We start from the raw sequence: 12,287 nt of genomic DNA, 5'->3' as shown, positions 1-12,287 counted from the left end.
ATTGTTCTGGTTTATCATTTTAGGAAAAAAATTGGATGAAAAGAACATTGAAGATGAGATCAAAAATTCTGAGATCATTCTAAGGTAATTGTACCCACAAGAGGAGTACTTGAGAGAATCTGAGAATGTCATATAATTTTTAAAACAGACCAACTCAAGAAGTATGCACAATTTGAAATGTATTTATTCTTATAAGATTTTTTTTCCAGAAATATATACTTAACTCTAACAGATATTCAGTCTTTTCCAAGCACTTGGCATGGCAAAAGTATATGAAATTGCATGTGAATATTACTATTTGGATAATCACCATAGAGCGGCTGCATTGCAAAGGATTGTTTCCTTTCAATCTCTTGATTTTCAGGCAATTTGAACACATGGGAAAACCTAGCCTTTACCTGATGTTGGTAGTAATGTAAGCCTAGGACCTATAAATAAGTATAAAATCATGAATGAATCAAGCATTGACAATGTGCTGGTCATTCTTCAAAGAAGACATGTGGTAAACTTCAACGGCCAAGAAGATAGTTTGGGAAAAGTTTCAATGAAATTCCAGGTCTTAACTGGACAAAGAAAAATTTTAATAGAGTAAATTCATGTGATTGTTATATGAGTGCCAAAGACTTCATATGCCTTTCATTCCTTCATAGGCACATCACATGTCACACTGGACACAAATGCTACAAGCACGAGGAATGTGAAGAGAAGCCATATGAATTTAAACACTACAGGCAATCCATCGTTTCTCTCAAAAGTGTTCACACACAAATGTTAATACAAACTGGAGAGGGACCCTATGAAAGTACAGTACGTGGGAAAGTCTTCAGTCTTTCCAGTGACATTCAAAGGCATGATGATACTCATACTGGGTGGCAACCCTATGAATATCAAAAATGTGGTGAAGCCTCATCTTCTCCCACAAGTGTTCAAAGACACATGAGAACTCAAATTAGAGGTAAACCTTTTCAATGTGAGATATGTGGGAAAGCCTTTCATTTCTCCTCTTTATTTAGAAGACATGAAAGAATTCATACTGGAGAGAAGCCCTATGAATGTAAGCAGTGTGGTAAAGCCTTTGCTACATCCAGTATCCTAAACTCACATGAAAAAACTCATACTGGAGCAAAGCCCTATGAATGTAAGCAGTGTGACAAAGCCTTTGCTACATCCACTTCCCTTCAGATTCATGGAAGAACGCATACTGGAGAGAAGCCCTTTGAATGTAAGCAGTGTGGGAAAGCCTTCAGTCGTTTCTCTGGCCTTCACTCACATAAAAAAATTCATACTGGAGAGAAGCCTTATGCTTGTAAGCAGTGTGGCAAAGCCTTTGCTAGGTCCAATAACCTTCGCAGACATGAAAGAACACATACTGTGGAGAAGCCCTATGAATGTAAGCAGTGTGGGAAAGCCTTTACTAGATCCAGTGAGCTTCACTCACATGAAAAAACTCATACTGGAGAAAAGCCCTATGTATGTAAGCAGTGTGGGAAAGCCTTTGTTAGATCCCGTTTCCTTCAGATTCATGGAAGAACACATACTGGAGAGAAGCCCTATGAGTGTAAGCAGTGTGGAAAAGCCTTCACTCATTTCTCTGGCCTTCACTCACATAAAACAATTCATACTGGGGTGAAGCCTTATGCATGTAAGCAGTGTGGCAAAGCCTTCGCTCGTTCCTCTTACCTTCACTTACATGAAAGAATTCATACTGGAGAGAGGCCTTATGCATGTGAGCAGTGTGGCAAAGCCTTTGCTGCATACAGTAACCTTCACAGACATAGAAGAACACATACGTGGGGAGAAGCCCTATGAATGTAAGCAGTATGGCAATTTCTTTGCTAGTTCCAGTTACCTTCCCAAACTTGAAAAAACTCATACTGGAGAAAAGCCCTATGAGTGTGAGCAATGTGGCAAAGCCTTTGCTAGTTTTAGTGACCTTCAAAGACATGGGAGAACACACATTGGAGATAAGCTCTATGTTTGTAAACAATGTGGAAAAGCTTTTGTTACATCTGCTCAGCTTCACTTACATGAAGGAACCCATAGTGCAAAGAAATTGTACTCAGGAAAACAATTTGCAAAGTCTTCCTTTAATAATGTTTTACTCTTTAACATGTAGTAAGTTTTCTGTAGAAAAATTCTTTAAATGTGAAATGTGGTAAATCAATATTTCTTGTCAAATTCAAAGAGAAGAAAGTGCTCACATGTCCAAATGTATCTATCTATCTATCTATCTACCTACCTACTACCTACTTACCTACCTACCAACCTACCTATAAATAGTACTGGGGATTTAGTTTGGGGGTCATCTATCACTGAGCCAGAACGTTTTTCCTTTGTATTTTGAGACAGGGACTTGCTGAGTTCCTTAGGGCCTTGCTTAGGTGCTGAGTTTGGCTTCACATTTGTGATCCTTCTGCCTCAGACCCCGAGTATCTGAGATTAAAAGCAAACACTACTAGATCCAACCGAATAAAGCTTTAAATGTGAAGATTGGAAAATCATTCCATTTTTCCTATTGCCTTCAAAGTCATTTCACTCACACTGGAAAACACACCCTCAGAATGAGGAAGGTTAGGTACATTCTGTCAGCTTTTCATCCCAGTCTGCTTTCCTTCTCATATATGAAAATACAGAGAGAAGCCCTGAGAATGTGATTAATGTGGGAAGTCTTCTAATTTTCCCAGTTTTTTATAAGGTCTGGGAAGACTCTTCTGGAAAGATTCATGCCAAAATGAATAAATCATGTGCAAGTAAGTGTTCAAGTGTTTCCGTTTTGTTCACTTGTATGAAAGGACTCATACTTTAGAAAATCCTGTGGAAAAGCCATGTGGGGCGTACTCAGCTTTCATGGTTTCCTTCAAAGACATAAAGGGATTCACATCAGGGAAACCCTTCTGTTCTTTCAACAATGTGATGACACTTTCACTTTTCCATGTTCTATTTGAACATCATGGAAGAACTCACTCTGGAGAAAAGCCTTGTATATAAAAATGTGGTGAAACCTTCAGTTGTTTCAGATCCATTTAGACTTACATAGACTTGAGAATTTTTTATTTTAATTTCTTTTACTTTTTTTTGGTACCAGGGATTCAACCCAGAGACCACATCCTAGTTCTTTTTATTTGTTTTTTTTTTTTTTTTTAATATTTAGACATGGTCTCACTGAATTGCTTAGGTCCTCACTCTATTGCTGAGGTTGAGTTTTAACTTGTGATCCCCTGCCTCAGCCTGCTTTTCCAGTGGAATTACAGTCATGCAACCCCTTCAGCAAGAATCCTCTTTTTCTGAGAAAACCAGTATAGGCCTGTAAAAAGGGGGTGTGCCTTCATTTCTTTCTATTCAGAGGTAAGGAGAATGCACCCTGGAGTGGATGTAGGAATTGTGTCAGCATGAAGATGTGAAAGCAACTTTTTTCTCCCTGTTAAATATCTCTTCTTGTTAGATTTAATTTTTCTCTCTATATTTGTTGATCTGTAGTCAACTCTCCCATATGGTGACATAATCTTATATTTAATGTTTGTGTGTGTGTGCGCAAAATCTAGTTTGTAGTATGATTTCATACATAGAAGTATGTTATAGAATAATACACAAGATTTGTAGTTAAAATGTATTAACCTGTATTTGCAGCTTTTTAAATTTTTTTTTTAGAGTTTTTGTGGACAGCCATTCTCACACGTGACTGGGCGACTCCCGATTTGGGTGTGAGGCACTATGGCTGTGTTGGAGCTTTCCCGGCCCTCTCCTGATGAGAGAACCCGTCCGTGTGGGGGTGTGACTGACCACTGACCCCGGGGGCCAATCAGTGACCCTGAGCTTGGAGTGCGGCCCCCCTCAACCTTCATTGGATGGACTTCTCCCTTGAATTTCTTGTTTTCCAATAAAAGGCTACTCCCTGGCCTGCTAGCCCTGAGTAATCCTTGCTGCTCTACGGGTGGTTCGAGTTGGGAGCCAGAGAGGGGAGCCATCTCAGACCTGGTCATAGAAAAAGGTAACTGAGTCTGTGTGTTTTATTTCGATCTCTGCTAGCTAACTTTTATGCCAAGAATCTCATTAATGAAACCAGTGTGCTGGTCGCATGGTGGAAGTTTTATCTCCTTTTTTTGAGTCCAATTTCTCTCATATTGCCCATTTTTTTCCATTAAAGACCTTAGCAAAAATATGTTATTTCATGACTCTGGTCTCATAATTAAAAAAAAAAAAAAACTTTTTCCAGGTTTATGAATAATATGATATTTTCTATCTCCTCATATATCTTATGACTCTTATATATGTTGTGGAAAAATTAAAAAAAAGTTTTAAATATAATTACCAGGGTCATAGAATTTAGGGCGAAATAAAATAAACATTACTATTATAATTATCATCATCATCATCACCACCACCACCATCATATCTGAAATGCATAAGCCCTGATCCCATCCCTACCCATTTTTATTTATTTCTTTGTTTTTTTTTTTTTTAATTTTGATTGAAGTATTTTTAAAATTCTTTCCAAGGGCCTCAGTATGTTGGTGAGGCTGGGTTTGAACTTGTGATTCTCATTCTATAGCCACTGGGATTACAGATGTGCTATCATCCCTGGCTCCTGGATATTTATTGAAACTTTGATGTAAATCAATATATGCCTGGTTTTTGTAGAGTTTCCAAGTCTTAATTGATTCAGAGGCAAGAATTCCTTTTTACCGTGTGTATGTATACTAATGCCCTTAAAGCTCTAAGATTCTACAATGATTCTGAGCATCAGAAAGACATTAATTCACAGCTTATATCCCAAATTTTTATATTTCCAGTTGGACTAAACTGAAGTCCATTTTGAAAAATTTTATTTTCTATAATTTTTGTTGAAAAGAGGGTGGGAGAATTGTTTTAATATTTAAGGGAAAAAACTATTCATTTGTATTAAGATCATATGATAAATTGAAATGTAAGTAATCAATATGAGTATTACAGAAATTTTTTTAACAAACATTTTTTTGTTCCCTCTGTGCACCAGACACCAGATAATCAACTTTGCAGAGTCACAGAGACTATGGAACGTGCCCTGGTGCTCATGTGAGTGTTATCTAAAGCACCAAGTGAAACTACAAAAGCAAACACCTGAGAGGGCTGAGTTGTGCCACCCACACATGCACACCCATACCCACGTGCACACGCATGTACAGGATCAAGTCACCCTTTCTCTACATATTCTCCCTAGTGTAGTTCTTTCATCCTCTCTGTGTAATGCAACTATTGATTTCTTTGACTTTTCTCACAACATTGCTGCCCACTATTTTTTTTTCTCAAAAATCAATTATTACGTCATGACTTCTCAATTTATTCTTTTGTGTCTTTCTAAAGTTTGGTTACACATTGTGTATGTGAGTTGAGGCCTGTGCACTCCAGCATTCTGTGCAGATTGGCTAAATGTCTCTTTGTTCCTCCTTTGCTCCTTTCTTTCCTTCAGATTTCACCCAGGAGTGCTCCACTACTGAGCTTCCCCTAGCTCTTTTATTGTTATTTTTTGAGATGGGGTGACGCTGGCCTCAAACTTGTGGTCACCCTGCCTCAGCCTCATAGCAGCTGGGACCATAGAGATGTGCCCTTTTGTGCCCTGCTACTGGCCTCTTCCTTTTCCTTGGTGCCTTATTGTCCTGTTGATGACTCTGGGACCACCACTGTGTCACTCGTGTTTCTTCTAAGTCTCATGTGTTGTGTTGTAAGTAAGCACATTTAAGGACATTATAAAAGTTGTAATTTGTATGTATTGTTTGGAGAGGCATCTCCTCAAAATATACTTTGCCCTGTACTTAATTGAGTTGCTTTCTATTTCTTCTCATTCCCTGGTGCCAGGGACCCAATCTTGCCTTGTGCCTGCTAGACAGGTGCTCTAGCACTAAGCACTCCCCTGGCACAGGTGGTGAGTTTGCTGCTGCTGTGTGTGTGGACTCCACTGATGACCACATCAGTAGGTGCAGCTATGCAGGTTTTCTTTATGTTTTCATCTGGTCCCTTTCTTAAACATCTTTAACAGCAGGGACTTTTAACCACTGACATCCAATTTAGCTTTTATCATCATGATTAATACTTAGGTGGAATATGCCGGAAAACCCAGGCTGGACTTCCCTCTGTGTTCAGGGTACCTCAGTAGCCCTGGAAACATTGTGTGATGATTTTCTTCATACACAGCATGTGATCAAAACTAGGTAAGGAGGGCCCCAGTTGAATGTCCTAATGTATTGGTGCCCCCTTCTGCACCTAAGAATCTGAAGTAAGCTTCTCCAGAGACCCTCACGATCATTTTCTTTAAAACAAATATCAGAAAAAAGTTTTGCAAAGAACTCAATATGCGTTAGAATGAAGATGTAATGATGTTACTTCTTCTTTTCTACTAAAGCTTGGAAGACACATGAATAATCTCAAAAATGATTAAAAATTCACTTTCTTGAACAACCAACAAAAAATTTTATATAGACTCCTACAAAAACTAAAATAAATAAACCTCCACCAGCCTCCCTGGGTGTAAAGATGATTAAATTCCAACCTCAAGGTACAGAAAATTTTAGGTGATGCCCTTCTGAGCCCTGGTGTCAATGAGTCTGCTCCCTGAATCTTCCCCAGGCATCCAGCCTCATCTGCCCCACATCACTAATAGAGCCTCAACTGGCAAAAAATTTCACATGGTAGCCAGGAATTTTTCTTTTAACATTAATAGCAGGGTCTCTGATGGGATTCAGGAGCACTAGTTTCAAGGCTCACTGTCACTTTAGAGCTTTCTTACCAGCAGTCATGACCCATTTGAAGTCCACAGTGGGTGTAGGACCCTGGAGGTGGTCAGCCTTCATGAAGGCAATACCCCTCCTGACCCTACAGCCTGTAAATTTCCAGGACCCAGCTTTCCAGTGCTTGCCCTGTACTGCAAGGGGTTTGCATGTTTATATAAACTTTTGGGTGTTCTTGCTGTGCTCTGCTGGGGTCATTGTGCCCAGGAGGCCTAGACACTGCTGGTCCTGGGGTCTATTAATGACTGTGGAGCAGCAGGCACTTACATGGATGCCCATTTACTCCTGGGTCTGATGAACTTCCTGGGCCATCATCACCCAGTTGTGCCTGGATCTGCTCTTCACTGTCGCCTTCTTCCCTGCACTGCCTGAGCTCAGAGTCCCCTCAGTTCTCCACACATTCCTCTTTCCTGATGGCCTTGGTGGGCACCAGGAAACATACCCCCTCTTAGCCTCATGGGCTCCTTCCAGACCCCTCTCTGCACAGGTCAACATGGTGTATGCCGCAGGTTTGGCATCTCCTCCTTATATGGAGTCTTGGTACACTGGTCCCCAGGGTCAACCTGGTCTGTGCCACAGGGTGGACTACTCCCCCTGTTCTGTGGAAACCTGGTATACTCTGCCTGTACCTTGGGTATCCTGCAAGGAGGAGAGACGGCCTCCAGCAGAAAACCTGGGTTCTGATCTGCTGTGATAGTGTGATTTCAGGACCTCTATTGACCTGTCCTGTGCCCACCCTAGGGAAGGCTCTGCAGGGCACCCTGGATGTATTATGCTCCCTGGAACATGCCCCTATTTAGAACTGTGTTTGTGTCATTTGTGACTGGCTGTGATTAATAATGCTTTTACTTGTAGCCTGAGGTAAACACAAATTCATTCATCCAAAAGTGAGTTGACCAAATGGGAAAAGGGGTTGGGACAGAGTTTTTTTTTTTTTTTTTCTTGGAGAGCATATTTCTTGATATTGTAAGTGCTGCTGGTATTGAGACTGCATGATTTGGAGGGAGTATAAGAAGAGCAAAGCAAGTGAAAACATTGTGAAAAGGTACTTTCAGCTGCTTCAGTGGATAAAAATGAAAGTGGACCATTGATCTCAATTTGATGTATTTTTACATAAGAAAAAGACCCTCCCATTATTGAAACAAATTCATGATAGTTAAGGGTGCTTCCTTGTGAGGTGCAGACTTTGTTTTATTAATATAACATTATAGATAGGTGTTACAATGTTAGAAGACTGGAACACAGGTAATGAAGCAGATGCTCTGGTGGCTTTTTTTACCCCCAAGAATACATCTGATTTATGTGTCATTCATTATCTCTCTTCCCTCTCTTTTTCCAAAATTTTAAATCAGAATAATTATGTCCATCTAATGGTAGGTGATTCATTTACAGTCCTACAGAAAATAAAAATGATAGATATTATTGTAGTATTATTTGGTTGTAAATAGTGTGTTTTTACTTGCTAATAACTAAGTTACTGAGGCATCATGATACATGAGGTTATCAATCTGATCTTTATTTATGTTGATTTGAAATTATATTTAAAAAATAATTTACTGGGGCTGGGGATGTGGCTCAAGCGGTAGCGCGCTCGCCTGTCATGCATGCGGCCCGGGTTCGATCCTCAGCACCACACAACAACAAAGATGTTGTGTTTGCCGATAACTGAAAAATAAATGTTAAAAAAAATATCTCTTCTCTCTCTCTCTCTCACTCTCTTTAAAAAAAATTTACTTTTCTCAATTTTTTTCTGTTACTAATTATCAAACTTCATGCCATCATTAAGTATCAATTGCTTCATAAATACTCAGAATTTTACCTAAATTATTTTACAATACAATTGTCCATCCAAATTTGAAATAACTGAAGTTCATTTAAGAGTTTTGGCTTTTACATTAAGGTAAAGATATATATATATATATATATATATATATATATATATATAGTGAAATTTTTCAACAATTTTTAAGTGCATAATTTTGTGCTATCAAGAGCATTCACATTGATGTATGACCATCACTGCCATGCATTTTCAGAGGTTTTTAATCTGTCCAAAGTAAAACTCATGAAACACTCTTTCCCCTTTCCTTAGTCCCAGGCAACTTTCACTCCAATTCCTGTCGCTAGTTCATGACTGGCTTCTGTCATGAAGTATAATCTCTTCAATGTTCATTGTATTCGTGGCCTATGTCTCTGTGTACATTTTTGTCTCCACAGTTAGTTTATCATTGTGTATAAGTATCACATTTTGTGATTCACCTCAGGATGGATGTGGCACACAGATAGCTGTTTTACCTTTATTTATTTATTATTACTAATTGTGTGTGTGGTGTGTGTGTGTATGTGTGCACGCACCCCACTGGAGAAAATACTGGATTATTTATTAAGTCAAGGATTATTGTTTTGAGGAATCACTGCACTGCTTAACACATTGGAATCACTATTTCAAATTTCCAAAAAACCCAGCAAAGCTTCAAGTTCTACGCACATTTTGTCATTCATTTTTGAATAAATCTTTTTCTTGTGCATGTGAAATGGCTTCTCATTGTGAATTTTATCCTCATTTCACTGATGAGTATTGGTGCAGGATATGTTTTAATGTGTTTATTATGCATTTGGATATCCTCCTTGGAGACTTTTAGTCTTCAAGTTCTTTGTTCATTTTCTAGTTGCTCTTTCTCATTCATGTGTGCACACATAATACCACTTGTGTGGATCTTAATGTTTCATGATGTGAGCTTTCCTCAAGTCTAGTGAACTTTGGCTCTAATATAATATATAAGCCTAAAAAGCACAGAATTATTGGTGGTGCTTCTCAAAATTGTCCAATGATGAACTTCATCAAAACTGGAATCTTCTATACTCTTCTGATCTGCACATTCTCAGGATGACAGCTCCTCCTTCCACTTCCACAAGATCCAAATAACAGATCTTGTGTTCAAATTCATCTTTTGAAGAGTTCATAAAGCTATGAGTTTGGTGCATAAGCATCCCAGAAGCACAGAGACATACCACAAATGCTGTTTGTGAAGAGTTTGGGCACAGCTGGGAAGCTGTAGTGAACATAGGAGTAGATGTCAGATATGGAAATGACATTCTACTGAATTCTGGAGATTGAATGAAGACCAAAAAGAGACTGGGTGGAGGTGAACAGTGAAAATTCAGAGTGTGAATTTCTATGACTTCGTGTGAGTTCTTTTTTATTTATTTATTTAGAGAGAGAGAGAGAATTTTAATATTTATTTATTTTTTCTTAGGTATCGGCGGACAAAACATCTTCGTTTATATGTGGTGCTGAGGATCAAACCCGGGCTGCACGCATGCTAGGCGAGCGCGCTACCGCTTGAGCCCCATATGTGAGTTCTTGGCAATAAGAATTCACTGTGAATTTTAGAACAGAAAAAAAATAATGTTCCCTGACTTAAGATACACCGCACCTGGGAATGTTGTACAAAAAACATTAAAGAAGATTTAAAAAAAAAAACAAAAAAACATTTTCTTACATTACGTAATAAAAAAAGAAATTTTGGAAGTAAGTCTTAAAAAATAAATATAGAAGAAATAAATGATTCTGGGATGATTTTAAAACATTTTGTAGTATGGACCTCTATTGGATGAACTTAAATGAATTTTCTATGCCTATATCCTGGAAAAATAATTCCTTATACTAATTTGTAAATGCATTTGTAGATACAAGACATTCATATCCTACTGAAGTTGTAACAAATGTTATGGTTCACTAAATTTCCAAGTTTCTTAGGAAACATTTTGGTCATAATTAGTCTCAGAGAATATTAATTTTTAAAGAAAAACATGAGATTTCTTTTTGACAAATACAAAAAACCTGGTACTTAAATTAAGATGCACACATTTAATGAATAACACACATCCTGATTGCAGAAAGAAATTTTTGCAAATTGACTTAGTAATCGTTACTCAACCTATTGATTCTTGTTTGTCATACCAAGGTGAACTGTAATAGAGCTCTGTGGCAAATTATGATCAATTTTCCTCTGATTTCATCTGGGTGGAATTATTTCTATCATAGAGAGTTAGCTCATTGGGCACAGTAGTCACACACTTATAACTACAGTGGACCAGGAGGCTGAGGGAGGAGGATGACAAAGTTTACCTCTTCCCCTTAGTGATGCCCTAAACAACTTAGCAAGACCCAGTGTCAAAATAAAAACTAAAAGTTCTAGGGATGTTGCTCAGGGGTTGTGCACCCCTGGGCTTAATCCCCCGTACCAAATAATAAAAATATAAAAATGGATTTAGTCTTTCCTCTTCATTTGCATTGCTCTCATCTTCCTAATGGCTCTAATTGACAACCTATCTATGTATGATTCTTCTCACCCTCTTGGATATCCTCCTCCACACGTTCGTCTATTCCCTGCTTAGTTGGCTGTCCCTCATTGATGTTAAGTTACATCTCTAATTGGCTTCTGCTTTCCTGGTTCAGTGAATGTGAAATTCGGAGTTTCTCCTTTCTTTCTGTAATAAGTGGAGATACACTATTCCTTTGTCTTTGTTTTTTGTTTATTTGTTTGTTTGTTTTTGTACTGGGGATTGAACTCAAGGTCACTTGTCCCCTGAGCCACATCCCCAGCCCAATTTTATCTTTTAATGAGAGACAGAGTCTCTGTGAGTTTCTAAGTGCTCACTTTTGCTGAGCCTGGCTGTGAACTTGTGATACTCCTGTCTCAGCCTCTTTAGGGATTACAGGGTTTACAGGCATGCGCCACTGTGCTCTGTGATAATAGGTGTTTAAAAAGGGCTTTATCAATTCCTGTGTTCTCATCACATATACACTCCATATCTATCTCTTACTGCTGATTTAGGACCATCAATCATTTTTTTCTGCTATGTCCCCATCATTTTGGTCCTGGTTTGCATGAAAATCTGGGTCCAGAACACAGTGTTTGTGAGCACCACCTTTTACTTACATTTTCATTAACTGGAATCACTTTTTTGTGGTCAAGTCTTTCTTGCTCTCTGCTGTATGAACTCAGGGCAGAGGAGAAGACCTACTCCACTTGAAGCACCCACTTCACTGTGGTGACTTTCTGCTATGCACCCTTTACTTACACTTACCTACAGCCAAGATCCCTCTGGTCTTCAGCAGAGGACAAGGTTCTGGCTGTCTTCTATACCACCTCACCCCAATGCTCAACTCCATCTTCTACAACCTGAGGAACAAAGAGAGTTTGGGGCCCTGAGCAGATGGAGCCAGAGGGTCTGTTCTGTATAATGTAGATAAACATTCTGGCTCTTTTCCCAGAACTTAGCTACAAGTCCATTCAACAATGTATAGTAACTGAAAATATTACTTCACACCAAGCGTGTAGAAACTAAAAACAATCTAGGTCTCACTTCAGGTCACACTTCAGGTCTGTACAAAATTGTCTTATACACATGTGTAATTTGAAATAAGACTTTAATTGTATTGTCCACTAAATATAAATGTGTGTATTTTCTGCTAATGTACTATCAATGAGGAGATTTTTTTTTTCTTGCTCTTGCTAA

At 38.6% G+C, this 12,287-nt stretch overlaps 1 protein-coding gene and 1 long non-coding RNA gene across 2 annotated transcripts; both read left to right on the top strand.

The window, feature by feature from the left end:
* The first annotated feature begins 470 nt into the window (after window positions 1–470).
* On the top strand, window positions 471–2,116 carry LOC144250741 (uncharacterized). Its single transcript, XM_077793693.1, is given in 4 exon segments — window positions 471–502; window positions 651–725; window positions 810–1,791; window positions 1,793–2,116. Coding segments are annotated over 4 exon segments (1,413 nt in total).
* A 1,500-nt stretch (window positions 2,117–3,616) lies between these two features.
* LOC144250848 (uncharacterized) lies at window positions 3,617–10,106 on the top strand. The gene is made up of 3 exons (XR_013342598.1): window positions 3,617–3,988; window positions 4,994–5,052; window positions 10,019–10,106. It is a non-coding gene; the product is annotated as an uncharacterized LOC144250848 (long non-coding RNA).
* The last annotated feature ends 2,181 nt before the right edge of the window (window positions 10,107–12,287 follow it).

This window comes from Urocitellus parryii, chromosome X (genome assembly GCF_045843805.1).
Source record: "Urocitellus parryii isolate mUroPar1 chromosome X, mUroPar1.hap1, whole genome shotgun sequence".
NCBI classification, from domain to species: Eukaryota; Metazoa; Chordata; class Mammalia; order Rodentia; family Sciuridae; genus Urocitellus; species Urocitellus parryii.
The sequence above is the reverse complement of the archived record's forward strand: the minus strand, read 5'-3'. Positions and strand labels throughout refer to the sequence as shown.